Source organism: Tympanuchus pallidicinctus, unplaced genomic scaffold, assembly GCF_026119805.1.
Source record: "Tympanuchus pallidicinctus isolate F22 unplaced genomic scaffold, pur_lepc_1.0 scaffold8, whole genome shotgun sequence".
Classification (NCBI taxonomy): Eukaryota; Metazoa; Chordata; class Aves; order Galliformes; family Phasianidae; genus Tympanuchus; species Tympanuchus pallidicinctus.
In genome coordinates, this window is record NW_026294802.1 from 48026700 (window position 1) to 48048359 (window position 21660).

At 45.9% G+C, this 21660-nt stretch overlaps 1 protein-coding gene across 10 annotated transcripts in view; it reads left to right on the forward strand.

Annotated features, from left to right (window-relative positions):
• LOC128073142 (voltage-dependent N-type calcium channel subunit alpha-1B-like) overlaps positions 1-21660 on the forward strand; it is a 260445-nt gene that overhangs the window by 106892 nt on the left and 131893 nt on the right. For all 10 annotated transcript variants that reach the window (XM_052667614.1, XM_052667605.1, XM_052667604.1 and 7 more), the window contains one exon: positions 12970-13073. In XM_052667614.1, coding sequence (XP_052523574.1) covers positions 12970-13073 — 104 coding nt within the window. The remainder of the gene's footprint in view (positions 1-12969; positions 13074-21660) is intronic.

Sequence of the window (21660 nt, forward strand, 5' to 3'; positions counted from 1 at the left end):
CGTGAAAATAACAAGCGTTCTCTGTGCCTTAAAACCCTCCCCAGAACTCCATGCTCTGTCCTGAGCACCTTGCTACAGAGCAGAAGGTGGACTGGATTTCTCACTTGGGTTTCCCCAGGGAGATGTCTAACAACGGGCTTTGGAATAGCACAGTCAGTGATGAGACATGGTTGGCTCTATGTAATACAGCAGTATAAGAAATGAGCACGAATGAGCAGCACTGCTTTCCCCTGCTAGGCTGAAATTCTCTTCTGGCCCCTGTGAGACAGATCTAAATGGGAGGAATCTGCACCCCTGATGGGTCTTGTGTGGGAGGATGACCTGCCTGCACAACAGATTTTCACCACTCTAAATTCTGCATTGGCCAGCATCCATTTATTTATGCCTTCCTCCGCCTTCTCCTGGATTTTGGAGCACCACAGAGTCTGTTTGCCAAAGGGTGAGGTCCCAGATCTTTTAGAATCATAGAATTGTTTGAGTCAGAAGGGACCTTAAAGGCCATCAGGTCCCACTCCCTACAGTGCTCAGGGACACCCACAGCTCCAGCAGTGCTCAGAGCCCCAACAGCCTGACCTTGGCTGTCTGCAGGGATGGGGCACCACCAGCTCTCTGTGCAACCTGTGCAGTGCCTCACTGCCCTTACTGCAAACAACTTCTCCCTCATATCCAGCGTAAATCTCTCCTCTTTTAGCTGGAAAACACTTCCCCTTATCCCTGCTGAATAGTCCATCCCCTTCTTTCTCACAGCCTCCCAAGAGGTGCAATTGTGTTGCAGGCACTCTTTGCGTGCTTCCAAAGATACACTGTAATAGCAAATGGGGAGCTTGTCTACGGTTGAAGTAGCTTTGCACTGTTTAGGTGCTAAGACAGGTCTGATGCAGGTCTGTGGCCGTGCCCAGCTCTCCACCTGTCTGGCAAAACAGTCTGTCTGCCCCCACGTCTGCTAGAAGCTCTGTGTAAAGCTGAAAGGTGGGGCATTTCAGCCCTGATTCAGCACACTGCCCTGCTCAGAAAACCGCCTGAGCAAATGGAAATGTAAAGCCGAGCAAGTGTTTAAGTGCCTCACTGTATTTTCTGCGTTTTATTGAATGTCTCAATGAAGGTATATTCAAAATGACTGTGGGGCAGCCACCTCCAGGCTTTGATAGGAGGCTTTAACATATACAGCCGGAGAATGACATACATCATACAAACTTAAAGAGCCCTTTCAACGGAGCAATTGCTCTCTGAAAAGAAATGAAAATCTCTCCAAACAACAGCTTAATCACCAGTGCCTGCCAAGAAGTGAAAACTCCAGCTGAAGAAATTTGCTTGCAGCTTGACAACATTACAGCAGCGAGGGTATAAGCAGCTCTCTTACATGCCCTGCAATTGGTTTCCTACAAAGGGAAATAAAAGCAGCTGGATGCTTTCAGAAGCATGCCAGCCTGCTTGAGCCATGACTGCTACATCTGTGGTTGAAGTGGAAAAGAGTAAGAGAAAACTTCTTTGAAAGAAAGGAAAAGAGAAAAGAAAAGAAAGGAAAAGAAAAAAGAAAAGAAAAGAAAAGAGAAGAAAAGAAAAGAGAAGAGAAGAGAAGAGAAGAAAAGAAAAGAAAAGAAAAGAAAAGAAAAGAAAAGAAAAGAAAAGAAAAGAAAAGAAAAGAAAAGAAGGTGAGGACTTTACTTGCTGTTGTAGTTCCTATAGCAATCCAGAAGACCTAATACTAGGTGCTCCTGCAGAAGAGGCTGGATGTGCAAGGGATTCAGGATGATGTCTTTGATCTGCATGCCCTGGGGCACTGATGAGCTGTGCTAAGAGGTGCAGTATTGGCATAAGGGGTTTTGCTGTTGTTAGGCAGCTTGACAGTGGGATGAGTGGGATGCTGGGTGTGTGGGTGGGATGCTGGGTTTAGGAACCTGCACAGATGGTGATCACAGGTCTGTTTTCTGTGCTGTGTCAGTGATAGGGAGGCAAGGAACAGTCTGCTGGGGCAGAGGTCCTCTGTGCTCAGCATTTTGGCACATCTCAGGGTGCTACAAGGTGCAAACCGAGGCTGCTGTTTGGCAGGAGGTTCTCATCCTCCTTTGCAAGCAAAACTCTCTTCTCCTTTCTCCTCCAACAGACAAATTTACTAGAGTTATCGAGACTTTCAAATGGGAGGTTTTTAAAATCCAGATTCATCTTCTGAGGAACACAGTTCAGTGGGCATGGAGGTGGTTGGTTGATGGTTGGATCTTTTCTGACCTAAATGACCTAAATGATTCGGTGATTCTTCAAGCAATGCTCCTATTGCCCTCATTGCTTGTAGATCCATGCATCAAAGTCAAGCGTGCACTCAGCTACTCTCTTACAGGAGGCAATTGTCCAGTAAGTATGAAAAGCAGCATAACTTCATGAAAAACAAGCCATGCTCCAAATGAAAGTCACCTTGTCTAGACTGAAAAGCCCTGATCAAGTGAGAGATGCATGGATCTACAGGGGTTTGTAGCCACACAGGAGCTCAGGGTCCAGCCCATTGAACTGGCTGCTGTGCTGCCATTGAGCTCTACTAAACCTGTTGGCTGGATTAAAAACATACATTCACTGGTTTCCCAACAGGGAAGCAGGTACATTTGGAAACTTCTGCTGTGCAGGGTTTCTGATTCCCCAGCCAGCTTGTTATGTGAAAGATGGATTTGTTACTTGGTGTGCAGTAATCCAGTCACAGAGGCAAGATATTGATTAATTGTGAAGTTGTGCAGGCTTGGGTGCTAGGTGGTCTTCCACAAAGCAACCACACTGCAGGATTTTCACTATGCTCTTTTATACATATTTTCATCACTTGATTCTGCTGCAGCCTCTAACCTAAATTGGTCAGTTAAAGATTGGGCTCGTCTCCCTACTGCAGGCTGTTAGTTGTGCTAATGAACTAATTAATTGATTCAAGATTCTCCTGTCTTTAAAGACAAGTTTAGTTGTGGCGCTGTGATTAAGAGTTGCTCTGCTCTAATCTAATTAGATGGCCATCCTGACCTGGATATAAGTTTGTATTTGCTATATCAAAGGATACGCATACAAAGACTTGCACCAGGTTCTTGACTGAGACCTGACAAACCAGGCTTGCACTGCTGCTCTAATTAACATGTTGCATAAAACCTTTATGAAACATCTTGAGGTACAGCTGGAGGATCTTCACCAATGCCTTTTTTTTTTTTCTTTTTTTCCTGTCTGAAATGGGAAAACAGTGGCAAGAAACCAGTTTTGGGCTCCTGTCCTGAGAAGCAGAGTGTGCGTTGACAAAGGACTGTTGGACCTGAGGGTCTTGCTGTGTTCTGAAGTTTGTGTGATTGAGCTCTCAGCTCTAGCTTGTTTTGTAGGCTGTAGAAATGCCTACAAAGATATTTTTTGCTTATAATTGACTGGAGGAGATAGCTGTACAGCTGGAGGTATTCTCATTAGAAGACAAAATAAGAAGGTGGCCTGACCTAAATAGATCCATATTCTGCACAAACTTGATTCTCTGTTGAGGAATGCACATAACAATAGCCTATTGTTCAGATTTTATGCAATAAAATGAAGAACTTAATTCAGCTAAACAGATTTCTGCTATTGAAAATTTCTTGGGAAGCTTTTGCCTACAATGTTGGGAGGGAAAATCAGTGCTTGAAATATATAGGCTTTTTTCTTTCAGGAAGAGTCTAGACCTGCATTTAAGATGATGAGCAAGCCAGTGCATTATTCTTAGGACTGTCATTATCTGCAATGATTTTGGGCATCGATCCATAATTTCCCATGGTCACTGTCAGAAAGTGACTGAGTATTGAATTCTTTGTTAAGTGTTCTGGGAATCTGTCCATGTGAGAGGCTCTGTCTTGCTGACTTAGGGGTACAAGCCATGGGGGCTGCTGAGCAGGAGGACGAGTTTATTCTGCATCTGCTCACCAGGCCGACAAAATTCATATTTCAGTCTGAATGTACATTTACCCTGACATAAATATTGCATGTATCCTTGAGCAGCCATAGCTCACAAATAGCTGTGTCTATGTGACGTGTAAGTGTTTGTACTCCTCTCTCCTTACGACTTTGGGAGTAATTTTGGGATAACTCTACGAAAGACAGCGTGTTCCTTAAGCCTTGATGGCTGGTTTGGTTGGCTATGCAGTAGGAGAAAAAAGCTCAAGGAAGGCCTGGATTTAATTCTAAGTGTAACATGACTTAGGCATGAGTCTTTCTGAGCAATGACTGAAATACAAAGCGCTCTTACTTTCCAAGAATTTCAAACTCAAGAGCAGCACTTGTTTTCCAAGGAGCAGCCCTTCCTCACACTCTCCACAGCCTCTGTGCTGACCTTCTGGGGGCACTTGGCAATGTAAGGTCTGTCCCTTCCCAGAAAGCAGGTCTTGGTTGTGTGCTCAGAGAAAAGAAACTTGAAGGCAACAACGGCCACTGCGGTACTGGTTTTAATAATAGATTAAACTGGACTTGTGCTGGATGAATTGGCTGCCCATTAGCATCTCTGAGTTATGCTTAGTTGAAATTATCTGAACTACTTGGTTTTACTTGTGATTTGGCATTTAAATGATGAATATTAAATGCATGTAGGGAAAGTTTCTATTTGTTAGACATTGCTTTTGAGGGCTTTGAAATAAAAGGGGCGGTCTGGCTTGGTGCAGATGCCACATGGTGCTGCTGGGTAGGCCATGGGCTGGGCCATGGGTCACCAGCAATGGTTTCCTGTTACCCATGGCCAAACAGAAGTTGCAGGGAGTGTTGAGTTTGTAAGTAGCCTGTGAGCTGCTTTGGGGTGTCTCTGGTTGGATCCTTGGCCATGATGGGCTCTGTTCATCATTGTGCTGCTGACTTGCTCTGTGGCCATGTAGAAGGTACTCATGTGTGTAAAATGCTTGTCCCTGATGAGATCTGTGCTGTAAATGCCCACTGTGGTTCCCAGGCTAACTGGATGCATGATCCTTGGGTAATGCTTTCTCCTGGTTACTCCATCATAGATCTGACCTTCCTTAGCATGAACAAACATTTCCTGTTTCCTACAGGAGTTGCTTAGACCTAGTTTACATTCATAATTCAAGTTCCAAGCTGTTTAAAATAAGAAAGAGGAGAGATTAGCAAAAATAAATAGGTAGAGTCCCTTGGCCTGCTTGTAATTTCTGACAGTGAATGAGAGTTTTCACGGCGCTGGGCACGCTCATGAATAAAGCAGCTGAGTGAGTCCACGCTATCAGGGGACAGAATGAATTTTTTATTGAGAAGTCCTGTTAGCATATTTATGTATTGATTTGTTGGAGCCGTAAGCCTGCAGATCAAGGCGTAAAACATCAGCGCTTTTGCTTTTTTTTCTGTCTTAGTTCTGTGCTTCTTTGGAAAGCATAAGGCTGGAAGAGGGAAGAAACAAGGGGAAGGATTTGGGCTTCTATTTTAATTTGGTTGAATTAACATTATTACTGTGTGCAACAACCGTACTTAGAACACGCTCGTCCACGGCTAACAATATCCTAGGACAATGTAAATGCTGCCAGCATCAAGGATTTTACCAAGAGTCGTCTTTTGCTTTTTGAGTTGATCCCAGTGGTGAATAACTGTGTTCTGCTCCTCTAAATATCCAGTGACCGAGGTGTCGGATGCTCCTTTTGGGGGCAGAGGGATTATCGTTTCAGAACACCACAGATTTTAGTGTTATGAGACTCAAAAGATTTGTGGATATTTTTTTTCTGATGCCTGCTTGGTCACAGGGTGGATCCAGGCAGTAGCAGTAGGCTTTGAACAGGGTGGATTGTTATTTTCTAACATTGGTGAAGCAGGCTGACTCATATCCTGAAGGTGAAATGTTGGAGTGCAGTAACTCAAAGGTCTTCTGCGATGAGAGAGGATCTTCTCAGAAGCATTGATTTGGGTATAAATGGGCCAGGGGTGGAGAGAACCTCTTCCCAGACAGCTCATTTGAGCAGAAGTTGTGTTCAGGATTTGGTTGCTTTTAGCCAATATAAAAAGCCGTGTGGAAGGGCTCTCAGCAGGCTCTCAGAATGATTTTCTTACAACTGCTGGGCCCCAGGACAAGTGCTGTCACATCCCAAAGAGCCTCCAGAAGGTACTCTGCCACAAAATCCAAAATCCATTTGGGAATTACCATGAAGATACAGAAGGCACAAATATGATGTATGAAGGAGGAGATTGTCCGATCGTTTGCTGTTAGTTGGACCTTGGGTGGGCCTCTGGGATTCCTGAGATCTTATCCTTCCCAGGACATGTGTGGAGACCTCCAGCTCAGGAGTTAGCCTTAGAACATGTGTAAGCAGACAAAATGACGAGATGTAGTTGGTGCTGGTGTGTGGCTCCAAATTTCCCTGCGTCTTGCTGGACTGGGGCTCTTCCATTTGAATCACTTCTGGACCTTAGAGCACCTGAATGGACCTAAACCCACTGTTCCCAAATGGAAAGATGCTCAAGAGGACTCTCTGTCTCCCAGTCCAACTCTGCCTCAGTGCATGCAGGAGTGCGATTTGGGCTGACCACTAATGCCATTAACCAACCCATCCTGCTTTTCTCCTTCACACAGACGAGCACACCAGGCAGGTGCTCTGTCATCTGCTTCCTGTGGGTCGTGCAACCCCTGAGCATCAATCGGGCATGCATCTCTCTGCCAATTTAATTTTGCTTGGAAGGGTCAATCGCCAGCAGTTCCCCCTCCCTGGCTGTCGTGTTCCTGCAGAGCTCAACACCAGATGCTCTCTGCAAATGGACTGTAACATCTGAAAGTCAGTAACCAAAGTTATTGGACTGACTTTGTGCCAAGGTTTTTATTTAAGCTGTGACTGACAAAAAAAAAGAAAAAAAATATCTTAAAAAAAAAAAGAAAAATTGAATGCAGCTATCTTGCAGATTCTAATATTTCATATGAAAAACCAGAATGTGGGGTCAGGACTTGAGAGATAGGACTTACCTCACTGGTTCTCATAGTGATCTACTGGGAAATCTGTGAGCAGCTCTCCTTTCGCCTGCCTGTGACTCTACTTCACATGCTGTAAGCCCAAGGATAGGCTTCCCCATGCAGGATGTGCTGATGTTTCTGGCAACTCTCTTATTTCTGAGAGTTGCAGTATTGTAAAAGGTTCGTACGAATCTTTTCAGACCCGTTTTGTAATCATCTTTGTTGAAAACAAAAGATGGAATACAGTACCAGATGTGCTGCTAGGCTTTAGGTTTGAGATGATGTTTTAGGGTGGATTTGGGGCAGATGTGTTTTCTGTAGGAATTTCAGCAGAACGGAATCTAGACTTGGATGCAGACCTTCTTGCACTGGGTGGGCAAAGCTTATGCTTGCCCATTAATGTGCCTTTAAGGACTTTGTATGACAGGTAGATTTGAGCTTGGACCTATTAAGTTCATATGAAGCTTATATAACTATTGACCATCTGTGAGAGAACTTGTTACTTTCTGTAATGGAAGATCAGTGCTTTGGGATACAACGTGGACCGTGCAGCATCCCAGAGAAATGTCTGGATTAAACTTCATTTGAGTCTGTGATGATTGTGTGAGAAGATCAGTCACTAATTCCACAAGCTGAGCTGAGAATGGCCTTCTCAGCAAATTTGTGTTTGCTGCCCTTATAGTGTCCTGTGCAAGGTCTTTCTCTGATAAAAAGAGCTCAGCAGGAGGAATTTGGTGCCTGTAGAAAACGTGCTGGACAAAGCAGGGCTCCTTGAGCTTGTTGTGAGTGCTTTTCATTGCTGTGGTTTTGCTTTGTCCCTGGTAATTTCCGTGTTTGCCTAATCCTAAAAGGGGAAACAGGCAGAAATGAATCAACCAGAAATGGTGTTGCTAATTAACAGGGAAGAAGAGAATTGTGAGAAATCAGATGAAAGGTAAATAAAGTTCATCTCTCAAAGACAGCCGAGAGTTTCCCCCAAAGGAAAAGCACTTATCCAAAGGAAGATTGTGCTTTAATTGCCCCAAATAAGCCACGGTCTGCCATTGGTTGAATTGAAGTGAGTGAACTTTAGACATACTTCACATTTTGATTAAAATCATTGTAGGGAGCTGAGGTCTGTTTCAGCTTGGGCTGTATCTGTCAAATTAGATCTCTTCTTTATTGAGCCCTGCTTTGGAAACTTTTCCAAAGGTTTCTATGCTGGTCCATTAATTGCTTGTCTTTCACATCAACAGAATATGCTGAGAGATGGACAAAGATTGTCTTCCTTGGAGAGATGAGAAAATTGCCTCCAGGTTGTAGTTCCTTTCTAAAATGGCTGAGAAGAGAGAGGTGTAAGTAGCAGAATGGGTCCTTGTTTAGAAAAGGCAGATATTTTCCTCTTCTACTGGTACTTAAAAGGGCTGTGGGCAGTGCAGGGTGGTGTCAGCTCTTTTGCTTGCACCAGCTCCAGACTGCACATCCCTCAGCTCTTAGATTCACCCAGACCTTGGCTTCATGTTCACTTTGCTGGCTCTCGGTAGATGTAACACATGCCCAGATGTGTGGGAATCCCCCGGTTTTCTCCTACGTGAAATAACAGATTTAAGTCCTGTGTTTCAGAATATAGATGTGTTCTGTAATGTAGCTGGAGGAGTGTGGGAATGTGTGGGCAGCTGTGCTGTCTGCTTAGGGAGATTTGGGGGATTGTTCTTTGTTTGACTTGCTCTAATTTTCTGTCTGTAGATCTCCTGAAGCCTCAGGTTTGCCATCTGCTGAACAGAGGCAGGAGCTCCCCTGTTCCCAAGGCTGCGTGTAAACCAAATTTCACATCATGTTTGTTCACCGTGTTGGGATTCCAGAACCAGGAACCCATCACTGATGCAAACTCTGGAGCATGCCCAAAGAAGGACAGCGAAAGGTCTGGATCACAAGCTTATGAGGAACGACTGAAGGAACTGGGATGGGTCAGTCTGGATAAGAGGAGGCTCAGGGAAGACATTATTGCTCTCTCCAACTGCCTGAAAGGAGGTTGTGGTGTGGTGGATTCGACCTCTGCTCCCAGTTAATAGTGATAGGATGAGAGGCAATGGCCTTAAGTTGCTCCAGGGAACAACTTCTTCTTCATTTCTTCTTCAGAAGAGTGGTGAGAAACTGGCACAGGTTGCTCGGGGATTGGTGGAGTCTCTGCCCCTGGAGGCGTTCCAGATCTGTGGAGATGAGGTACTGGTGGGGATAAGTTGATGGTTGGACTTCATGCTCTTAGAGGTCTTTTCCAACCTTAATGATTCTAGGACTCTAAGCAATCCTAAAGGAAGAGCACAGGCTTCCCTTCCTTGGTGCTTTGGGTCTCTTTCTGCAGGGGCTGTGACAGTTTTCCCAATTCTGGTGGGAGCATTACTGGCGAGAAAGTGGTATGGAGGGCTTCTCCTCCTACCAAATTCAGCATTTATTCCCTTTGATCAGCCCTGAAGTCTGAAGTCAGGGTTAGGCTGGATGGCTATGAGTCCTTGGTGATGGCCCAGCCATAAAATCATAGAATTCTTAAGGTTGGAAAGTACTACAAAGATAATCTAGTCCAACCATCACCTCATCCCCACCATGCTTACTGAACCATGTTCCTCAGTGCCACATCTGCTCTTTTCTTGAACACCTCCAAGGATGGAGACTCCACCACCTCCTTAGGCAGCCTGTAACATGGGGAGCATGGAGCCAGAATTAGGGTCCCCAGAGCACTAACTGATGGGATGGGGTGGGAAAGTGATGGCTGAGCAAGGCTCTGCTGGCATTTGTTGGCTGGGGAAATCCCTGTGCATGGGGATGGGATGGGGCTGGCTGGGGTAGAGCTGCTGCAATGGCAAGGAGCTCCAGAGACATGAAAAACTCATCTTGGGGTTTTGCCTCTGTGTGTGTCCTGGGAGGCAGGGTTGTGGCCAGGACTGCAAAAAGGAAGGTGAAAGGTAATAGAAGTGCATTCCTGCTCTCAACAGCCCATTGCAAGCAATAGTGTTTATTTCAAATCATACCCTTAAATGAATTAATAGTTAGACACAGCTGCCATCTTGTTAGCATAAAGAGGCAGTGGCCCAACTGTCTGTATTAGTGCTGGCCTTCCCCCCCTGTCAGACAGGTTGCATGAGGCCTGGCTGAAGGAAGCACCTCGTGCTTGGCTGGAGTACGCTCTGTTCTCTTGGCTTTATTGAGAGCTCAGGGCATTAATCTCCCTGCTTGACAGAAATCTTTTAGCTCCTGCATTTGTTACAGATGACAGCGTTCATCCACTGATCTTTGCTGAGAGGTGGCCGTGGGGTGGCTGCTTGAGGATGCTGTCAGTCTGCTTGCTGCTGCATGACAGGGAGAAGAAGGCTCCCAGATTAACGTCAAGGTTGTCCTTTGGCACCCAGCTGGGCTCTCCAGTTGAGCTTTGGGCTCTGGGGTGGCCAATGCAGCAAAGTCACATGGAGGAGCTTAGAGAATTGCAGGGGTGGGTTTGGGTCAGGCTTGTAGAAAACAGAGAGGTAAAAGGTGGGAAACACCTGTGAGGGTGCATATGGCTGCTCATGGTAGGTGAGAAGCAGCTTGCGGATGAGCAGAGGTTGGGCATAGGAAGCTGTGGCTGCTGCGAATTTTGGAAAAAGCACTTGAGTTGCTGGACTGTTTTTACAGGCTTCAGGTGCCTGAGGAACAGATCTCTGCCTCCCTGCTTCTGCCACGACCCTACACTGTCCCTTAGCCTTCCTGTGCCTCAGTTTCCCGCTGTGCAGCACATCTCCTTCAGGAATTGGATGCTGCGAAGCTTAATGGACATGAGCCATTCATGCCTGTGCCTGGGGCACTCCTGCAGCAAGGCTTCACTTTGCTTTAGGCACTACTGAGGTGCTGCTGGCGAAAGCAGTGGGTGAGCAGCAAGGGAGCCTCTTGCAAGCCAGTGCTTTATCCCGACGTAATTGTGGCACATCGTTACATGTATTTTGTTTCTACTTCTTCCCTGTTAGGGAAGTTAGGATCAAGTGGCACTGACAGTCAGCCAGGCATTACTCTGGCAAAATATGTCAGCTGGAACATTAAAATTGATTTTGTCTTTTGGCTCATTCTACTTACTGAGCAAGTCTGGAGCTGGGCCACAGCCTAAGTCCCAGCTGCTGTTTGCAGGGAGGTGCCTGCAGGATTTTTCCTGGAGGAGAAAAGTGTGGCTTTCCTGTCAGCTCCCAGGTTTCATTCACTGAAGAATCTCACTGTGGCAGTGCTGCTGCTGTAAACTCTGCTTGGGTTCGAGAGTGTCTAGCAGCACAAAGAAAGACACTGCACGCCTGTGAAGGCTCTGCTTTCATGGGAGGAGATTTCAGCTCACCTTTTTGCTGATGTTTTGTCCTCTGGGTTGTTCTGGATCACTCCATGAGAGAGAAGTGACAGAGCAAGGCTCTGCCCTACCCTGAGCATCAGGCAGTCTAGCAAGAGCTCGGAGCAGGGTGGTTAATTAGCTGTATTTCAGCACATTTCATTTTAAAGGCTTTGATCGTGGCATGGAATTGTGGATCTGTCGCCAAGTTTGGGCTTCAAATGAATAAATAAATGATAAACGATCATTTGGCAGCAATGAACCTGCTGCACTCTCTTTGCATGTTTATGTGGTTTCTCTTCTTCCATCTGTTCCCTTCTTCCAGCTCTTCCTTTTGGGTTTCAGCCCCCTTTGCCTGGCCGATGGCAGCTCCCAGCCTTGCTGTGCAATGGGTGACATGAGGGCTGCCACCACAGTCAGCAAAATGAGAATGGAAGCTGGGCTGTGATGACAGCTATTGGAAAAGGCATCAAAATCCCTGTAAGGAGATAACAGGCTGAACAGAGTTTTCCTGCCTTTCTGCTCTCGATTTCCCAGCCTGTTTTCTCTTCGTTTCTCTGTCTTACAGTGGTTTTGCCTTTGGCAGGGCTGGTAGGTGGCTGGGTTGGTTAGTCCCTGCTCCTCTTGGGTGACCCACTCAGATGGGTATTTCTGAAGATGTTAGCTGTTTGGAGAAAGGCTTGTCATTCATTTGACCTGGAAGAGATTCCTTGGGGAAGGATTTGTGCACTGTATTAGAAACAACTCAAAGGTATTGATTTGCATCAGTGTTATGAGCATTATTACCTGCACGAAACGTGATGACTTTGGTCACCCGTGCCATGGGTGCCCTCTACTTATGCAAAGACTTTGAGATGGAATTGAGCACACACAGCTGGAATAGTCCTGCCTGCATCTAATCTGGTTGGATGGGTAGGTCATGCTATTCTGTGCCCACTGCAGGAGGAGCCAGGAGCAGCAGAAATGTAGTTGGGTCTCTGTATTTCTCCCATTCTCCCTCCCTTTCACCTGACATTCTCAGATTGCTGCATTTTTCACTCATGAGAGCAGAATTTGCATTTTTTTCTCAGTATGCCGTGTGGCATTTTACTTTTCAGCAGCTCCTTAAAGAGCTCCCTTGTGCTTGGTGAATGCAGAAACGGTCACAAACCCCACCACCCTTCCCTCCCCCTAATCTGGGCTGCTGCTTACTCAGGGAGCTTCAGACAGAGCTTTGATGACAATTCCAAGGTGCTGAGCAAGCAGCTGTGGCATTGCAGTCGCTCTGAATACGCCTTGTTTTCTTGCAGACCTCTTGTCTTTTGCTCCATGTGTGCAGACCCTGGGCACAGTGCCATGCAGCCTGGTTTAGTGGAAGGCTGTGGTTCCTTCCCGTGCTCCAGGTGGAGATACTGCACTGATGCTCGGCGTGAGGGAGCACAGAGTGGTGGGTAAGGAGGAGGATGCTGTAGAAGGTACACAAAGATAGGGTGCTAAAATTTGCAACGATCAATTTTGGCCCCTTCCAGAGTTAGAGATGAACCCTTGTGCTGGAGCTGAGAGTAAACTGTGGTGCAGGCAGTGGTTCATTGCATCACCTGCAGTTGTATTGCAACTGGTTGCCACAGCTAACTGATGTATCAATGGTACACATCCCCATGGAAATCTGAAGGGAATCACCAGTGCCTCCTGCTCTGCAATTTATGGTATTTTGTTTCTGAGGCTCATTAATATTTATTTGTCTCTCTCCTCTTCTCTTGGTTTCCAGACGAACGATGCTGCAGGAAATACCTGGAACTGGCTTTACTTCATCCCTCTCATCATCATCGGCTCTTTCTTCATGCTCAACTTGGTGCTGGGCGTCCTATCAGGGTAAGGCACTAACAGCTTCTTTGTCTCTACCTGGATACCAGAAGGAACAGTGTATTGGTTTTAGCACTGTGGAGAGGATGTAGGTAAAAAAGAGCAGATGAGTGATCTATGCTGTACCCTGTCCCCATCTACCCTTCCCTTGCTGTGGTTGGTTTCTGTGACACTGTAGAGCTGTAGGTCACAGGATGAGCTGGCAAGAAATCTTTTGTTGAGATGATAAACTGAGGGGAAGTTGGTTGGATATGAGGAGGAAGTTTTTCACACAGGGTGGTGAGGCACTGGCACAGGTTGCCCAAGGAGGCTGTGGATGCCCCATCCCTGCAGGCATTCAAGGCCAGGCTGGATGTGGCTCTGGGCAGCCTGGACTGGTGTTGGTGACCTGCACACAGCAGGGGGTTGGAACTGGATGAGCACTGTGCTCCTTTGCAACACAGGCCGTTCTATGGTTCTATGATACAATTCTATGATTCTGAATCATGACGTGTTAAGTGATCTCCCTCTAATTACATCAACTTGAGCCTGTTCTGCTGCTGCTTACTCTTGTGCTGCCTTGAAAATCAGTGTTCACACTGCATTTGGTGCAGCATGGGGAAATAAGAAGCTCAAACAAAAGCTAATTAAAAGATATCAGTTTAAATTTTTTTAATAAACTCACGCAGTTTAAGCCAGTGTCTGGATTTTAGGAGCATCCTGGTCTCTTGATACTCAAATTCCAGGGGTCAGCCAAGGATTCTGCATTTGCTGGCCACGAATGTTGGGTCTGGGCCATTGTGGAGATCAGGCTGCCAGGTTTGAAGCCTAGCTGGAACGCCCCAGCGTCTGTGGAAATTTGATCTGCATTTAACAATCTGACTCATCTTAATGATTTGTGAGCTCTTAGACTGTGGCACCTCATTTTGCACACAATTTCTTCTTTGCTTATCCAGGTGATCTCAATTACGAAGGTCTGCAAAGATGCAGATTTATTTCTGTCTCTTGGCAGCTGAGGAGGAGAGAAAAGAGTTAATGTTGTTAGCTGATAAATGCTTTTTGGTGCTGCATGTTTGCTCTTTAAGTTACTAGAGAAAGAAAAACATTTTCTGAAGAATAGATTTGTGCTTAAGTTCAACATTTTGTTAGAGATCCTCATCCTAGTGCAAGAGCTGAGGTGAGGAGTAGGAAGCAGCAAGGCAGTTCTGTTTGAGGATGAGGATATATGCTCTGTCTGACAAGACGAGGTCATGGAGAAGGCTGAGTGGTCCAACACATTGATTGCTTGGTGCAGCAATAGTGGCCATGATCAGTGGAAGCCACTGAATCAAAGCATTTCCTCAGACATCCTATCATATCAGATGCTCTGCAAAGGAGAGCTTGGTGGCTGTGTGTGTTTGACATATGATTTAAAGCAAGAACCAGAGGCAGGGTTGAGTGTGGTTCATTAGGTAGTTCATCTTTTCTGTTCTGTTTTCAGCCCATATAGGCTGAAATGGATGCTTGTGATTTAAAAGAAAGCCTGCAAGCCTGCAGGCTCCTGTTCCTTCATCTGATTCAAGAGTGTTTGGTGACTGAAAGATGGGGACCTCGGACTGGCTCTCCTGAAAGCCTCTTGTTGCTTGGGGCAAGATATGAATATTATATAAATGTCTATCTTCTGAAGGGGATGAAAAGTAAGGAGGCAGTTCTGCATGTCTCGTTTCCTTTTGCTAGTCATGAGGATAATGATATTTTCTTCGCAGAGGGAAGCTTCTAAATTTTATTCTGTGTCGTGGTTCGATGTCCTTGGGTAGAATAATTCCTGGGGAGAGACTGAAGAAAATAAACCATGCAGTGCAGGTGTTGACCACATTGCTCAGCAGGCTCCTGGTGGGCTTGCAGCTATTGAGAAATGAAGAAACCTGTGTGTGCTGGAATGGCCCAGAGAGGGAAAGACCTTCTGAAGGCACAGGCTGTTGTCGTATTTACTAACAGAAAGCCCCAGACAATACTTCAGAAAAATAGGCATTTTAGCTGGAGGTTATTCTTTGCACAAGTCTCTGTGCGTGGTTTTGATCACTGACAGAAAGCTACAGACAGAAGGGGTTGTTGGTAAAGGCATGTTGACTTGGGTAGAGTTTGGCTCAAGGGCGTAAGGCAATCCCCATTACAGCAACAGCGTCAGCTGGTGGCTCCTGCAGTGGGGACCCTCAGCGTTGTCCCACCTTCTTTCTGTAAAATAAACTTAATTTAGGGTTTAGGCTTCTACAGAGAGTCCACAGTCCAGTTGATCTCAGCATTTGCTCTCTTGCCTGCTTATTTTCATGATCAGAGCACCTTGCAGCCTTTGGATGGTGCAGTGCTGTGCCCTCTTCCCTCTCTGCACTTTACAAAGGGAGCAGTGGGGTGGAAAGAGGGGGCCAAGATTTGATCCCTGCTTTCACAGGCTCTTTTGAGATCTTTGTTACTGTTGATTTTTCGGTCTTTTGCCATATTCATAGAATCATTAAGGTTGGAAAAGACCTGTAAGATCATCAAGTCTGATCATCAACCCATTGCCACCATGCCCATGTCCCTCAGTGCCACGTCTCCATGGTTCTTGAATACCTCCTAGGACAGTGATTTTACCTCTTCCCTCTGCTGCCTGTTCCAGTGCCTGACCATGAATATTCATCGTCAGAATTAAAGAGTTAATCTTCAGTATGCCCCTGTACTTTGGAAAGCCACAGAAGAGCCTTTTACCAGAGTGTTTTTCATTGTCCTTGGTTTTGAGTCATTTTCTCTCATGTATTTGTACTCTGTGCTGGACAATAAGGAAGGCACATTCCTGAGGTAGATATGTGGACACTAAAATATGGCAATATGAATAAGCTGAAGTGACAGCAGAGTTATTTAGCTTCCTACTGATACTAGATTGTACAGAATTTTTCTATAACTCTTAATGGAATTTTCTACCTTTCTGGAGTTGCTTATGAACCCAGGTCAGCAATGGGCAAAAAGCACCTCGTAAGGTGGGCTTAGCTCCTGGGTTTCTCTGTTTGAGCAGTGGAGATAGATTGGCCTGGTTGGGATCCTGCGCCTCCTCTGCTAGCAAAACATGGCAGCATTTGCAATGCAGATGTTACAGGAGAGATGATACCTGTTTTAAAGTAAAGAGCAAACAACCTTTCCCCTCTGTTGCTGCTTCTGGAATTATAATAAATGCAAAGACAGGGAAGTGGCAGGGAGGTTGGAGATATGTAAGTCTTAGTAAAAAGTTGGTATAAAAATAACCCCAAATCTCAGGCCACAGATGAGATGTCAAAATCCTCTGAGTACATGGCTAAAGAGGTAATTAAAAGCACGTGGACGTTATCGTTCAGATTAAATGAGGCTCTTTCTGCTGTACAGAGTGTCCTCCTCCAGCATGCTGATCAAAGCCCTGCTGGTGCTCTTGTCAGCAGCTAATATTTAAGCACCCTCTCTGAAAGGAGCTCTCTGCCTTCTATTCCTCTCCTGTTCCTGACAAAAGCTCTGCAGCTACTGCTGGCACAGCTTGGCTTTCCTTGTGCCACCAGATATTGAGACATCCCCAATGGTCCTAGGATATGGGGTGCAGATTTTGGGAACACTATTTTTCCAATGGTGCAATAGGAGTGCTGGGTTCTCCTGTATCTTTACAGGATGTGTTGAGGTGGATGTCATGGCTGCCCACCACAGTCCTTAAGATGGATATCTGCCTTGGGAAATTGGGAAGTTGGTAGCTATTTTCCCCCCCCGGCCAGGTTGTGGGTCATGAGTATGAGTGTGCTTTTCTCAACCTATGGACATGGAAGGATGTACAGTTTTCCCTGTGTATTGTGGTGGTCACACATAAAGTGACCACCGTCACAAGTGGACTGCAGCTCAAACAACTCCTGCAATCCTTCTGTCTTGCTTACAAAAGACGTGGGGCTCCAGCAGGGGCACAGCATCCAGCATGCAGTGTTGTAGAGGTAATACAGCTTTGTGCTCCTTCTTGGGACTTTTCCTCTGTACTTTTCACTGTGAATTCTCCCTGCTTTCCGTTTTCACTCTTTGATGCTTGTTTGATCTCTCTATGAACTGATAAAACTCAACTGCCCTGAGGAAATCAATGGAGCAGGAGAAACGAGGTTAATTTTATCTGGAGCAGCACTTGATGAATGCTGTGGCTGATTTGTGGGAAGGCCAGGAGAGCATAGGGGGTGTGGTGGAATCACCATCCCTGGAGGTGTTCCAGGGCCATGGAGATGTGGCACTGAGGTCATTGGGCATGGTGGGGTGGGTTGGGGTTGGACTTGGTGATCTTAGAGGTCTTTTCCAACCCGAATGATTCTATGATTCTAGCAAGATTTGACCTGAGACACCTTTTACTTTTCCCCAAAACACAGAGTTGTTTTTTGTTTGCTGTCTTTGATGCTAACTGGAAAATGCTCTGTGATGATTCTGAATTTGTTTTATTGAACTCTGCACGTGGCTCTGCGGTTTCCAGTGAGGAGAAAATAAAATCTCCCTTGAAGTAGGCGAGTCCTGACCAATGCTCATTCATTTGTATGCCTTTGCATTGATTTCTTACTATCAGGATATCAGTAGGCATCTGGTGGCTCTTCCCATCCATCTCCATAAGCGCCATTATCTTCCCAGTGTTTTCCCTTTCTTTGCAGTGACTGAAAAGCTGTTTTTCTCATCCTGATGCTGTTCCCCCCTCAGCCCAGATATGGGCTGAAGGGATTACTGAGTTTCCTACTGCTTGGATTGAATTGGACATTAATTTTACCTGGCAATGAGCTGAATGATTCTGGGCGATGCATTTGTTACTGTTTCGACGCTTTGGATTACACAATGCAAGGAGGATAAATGTTATCATGGGATGCTGCGATGGAAACAATTTGATTTATTTCAAGTCTAAGTGCTTTCTGGCACTGTTTCCCACAGCGATGGGGAGTGATGTGGGTGATGAGACGGTGGGAGCACCATCAGGAGAGGGCAGCCTGCTGGTGATGATGATGCGTTGGAATAGTGAGTCCGTGCCTTGTGAGTGTGAAAAATGCTGCTTGTCACATCCTCAAATATTTATGGTGAAGCCTGAGGTGTTTCCAGAGCGGCCAATACAGAGTAATGATCTTTCCTGAGGTTTACTCATCTGGCTGCCATGACCAGAGTGTAGAGTGGCACGCTTTGCCAGTTTGCATCTTCCCTGCTGAAGTATTGCCTTCATGTTGTTTCAGACCTGCTCTGACCCGTGATGTGCTGCAATGGCCTCGTGTTGTATGAGACCACCTGCTCTAAGAACGGCAGGGGGATGTTTTCGATGCTTGTAGCATCTTTGTAACAGCAGGAGCCTGGCAAGGGACACTGCCACAGGCCGTGCAGGCACCTTGCAGGTGAAATGAGGGTCAGGTAAATGGTGCTTTCACTCTTCCTCGCTGCCTGCCGTTCTGAGCAGTCTGCAGTGAGACGATGCTCTGGGGGCAGTGGTGTTGAACACTGTCTTGTGTTCAGGTCTCCCTAGGGGACATCTGCTTCCACATCTGACAGCAGTGCCTGGGGTTTCTGAGACCTTGTGGCTGCTGGAGCAGCTCGAGGGGAAGAAGCACAGCCTTATTTGGACCCCGCTGAACTGGCTGTCCTGATGACTTGCTCTGCTGGGTTTCGTGACATGTTTTCCCAGCCTGAGGAATTTTGCCAGATTGAGATCGTAAAACTTCAGCCTGTGAGATGTGCAGAGGCTGGAGGAGAATGAGGCTGATTAATTTGTCATAATGGCAAAGTGTTCTTCTGTCCTCCTTCTATCTCATTACAGAGACAATCGTTCATTTTCCCTGAAAATTTGTTCCCAGTCTGCTGTTACCTGCTGTGATCTGACTTTGGCTACTGTTAACTATTAACGGGAAGAGCTATCCTTAAAAGATACGGAACTGCCTGCTTTCTCATAGTTCATTCTTTCTCCAGCCTGTGTTTAAAAGGGATGAGAATGACAGGACAAATGGGTTGATGATTGGACTGGATGATCTTGCTGGTCACTTGGGGGTCCGTTCCAACTCAGGACAATTTATGACTCTATTTTACAGGACACAGCTTCTTCATTAAGCACCAAACCCTTATTTTCAGGGACCAGAGCCTGTATTTGGACTCTAAATCCATCGTTTTATCACCTGCAGCATAATTTTTTAGGCTCAGTCTTATTTTAGAGCCCAAGGCATTATTTTTAGGGTAGAAATCCTCCTCTTGGGGGTCCATGGTCTTCTCTGACAGGGCAGATCCCTTCTTTTTAGTGTTCAAAGCCTCATTCTAGGGGCCAAGGCCTCATTTTAGGGCCCCAAATCTCCTTTAATGGCCACCCCTCCCACCCCCCTCGTGAGGGCCCAAAGTCTCCTTTTAGTGCTCAGAGCCTCCTTTCCCATGCCCAAAGCTACACGCCAAGAGGCAAAGCCTGATATGTAGGTCCCAAAGTCTCTTTTGGGAATCAGACTCCCATTTTGAGGTATCAAAGCATCACTTCAGAGTCCAGCCCCCAAACTGTATAGTGCAAAGCCCCACTTTGAAAGGTTCAAAGCCTCATATCAAACCATCCTCTTGTAGAGTACAAACCCTCTTTTCTCCACTCTAAAGCACAAATGGGGCACAAAACTGCTTTTTGATTACCCAGAGCTGCCTCCTTTAGGTGGGGTTGACGTTTGCACTTGATGATCTCAAAGATCTTTTCTGAGTTAAATGATTCTGTTTCTATGTTTACTTGTCCTTCTGTTATGCTGCAATGAATGGAAATTAAAGCCTGTAAGATAAGAAAGACACCTAAGAGACCAAAATTTGTATTGCCTGGCGACTGCTTTGATTGAGCCCAAGGCTTGAGCCACTTGTTCATCCAGCACATGCACTGAGCTGATACTGACTGTTGATACTATGAGATAAATGATGTGTCCACGTCCCCCCAGCACCCACTGTTGCTGTGTTGGGGCCGGGTTTGCCTAACTTTTGTATTCACAGCACTTCAAATCAGGGTAGTGGAATCAAAGTGAAATTGGAATAAACTGCATGTAATGATAAAAGGAAGGAAGATGTATTGAAGGCTTCACCTCTGCTCTTTTCTTTCTAGAAATACAAGATGTATCCCATACCTGGCTTGCAATTGAAGCATTTTCCTCTGTGTTCAATGATAAAAGTGACTGTGAAGCCTAGCTCAGTGCTGAGAGATCAATCTCACCATGATACTTTCATCCTTTATCAGCATGTTGAGGGAAGATATTTTGTCCTCCTCTTGAGAACAGTGAGGAGGAAGTAGCAGCAGCTCTGGCCATGCAGGATTGAGTGAGCCCTAAGTGGGGGATGTTAGGATGGATGAACCAGTTCAGTCAGGTGGGTCTGTATACTGGGGGGAGACAGGCATTCCCCTTAAAACCTTTCCAAGGTCATCTTCATTGGTTGTAGCCCCAGGTGAAATAGAAACAGGTAACAGTGGGTGTATTTGGGATTTCATGCAGCTGATGGGACAGTGTGAGGGTCCTTACGATTTTATTGTCTTCAGCACTAAGAAACCTCAGTTCTACCCATTCTACTCTACACCTCTTTATTTTAAACATACTGGCACCCACCTCAGTGATTGCACTGAAGGGAACACTGAGCTCTCTTCTCCCCCCCATTGTCCTCCCTGACTCCTGACCTCCTGTGTGCTGCCATAAGCAATTCAGCCCCGTGTCCATCTTGCTCCTGCTGGCTCTCCATGTGCTCCCTTTCTTCCAGGGCTCCCTCTGTGTCTTTGTCTCTCAATGTACAGGTTTGCAGTAGGTGAGATAAATGTTTAGCACAGCCAAGGCTTTGTGTCCTTTGTTGCATAAACAGTTACAGCCATAAAGGTGTTGGGTTTTTTTTCCCCGCATCCAGCAGAGATTTCCACTTATAAAGGATTTACTGTTCTTCAGAAAGACAAAAGACAGAGATATGAACCTGCAGAACAAATTATTTCCCTGGAGCGAGAATCTGCTTTTCTGTAGACACTTGGGTGCTGATGTGGTTGGTGAATGAAATGCTGGGGTTTTTAACCAGATCAGGCCCTGCTAAATCAAGCTGCAAGGGGCTTCGCAGGACTGCGTAGGTGAGGCAGGAAATTCAATCCCAGGAGCCTTGCAGCACTGCGGGATGGCAGGAGCACAAGGAGGGGCTCAGCAGGAACCTGCCTACCGTGCTGTCATAACGAGCTTCACCCAAGCAGTAAAATCATAGAATGGTTAAGGTTGAAAAGGCCACTAAGATCAAATCCAACCATCAGCCCACCTCCACCATACCACTACATCATGCTGTTCAGTGCAACGTATCAATTTTTCTTGAAAGCTTACAGAGATGGTGATTCCACCACGTCCGTAGGCAGCCTGTTCCAATACCTCACCACCCTTTCTGAGAAGAAATTTTTCCTAATATCCAACGTAAACCTCCCCTGCTGCAACTTTAAGCCGTTACCTCTTGTCCTATCGAACCAAAGTAGGGGTTTGGTTGGATTGGGAAAAGGTGGCAAACCCCTTCAACACAAAGACCTGAGAATGAAACTAAAAATTAACTCAAGTTCTGTCCCACAGTTGATTAACCAGAACAAATGGTAGGAAGTGGATATATCCACCCTTAAAACCCCATTAAGTATTTC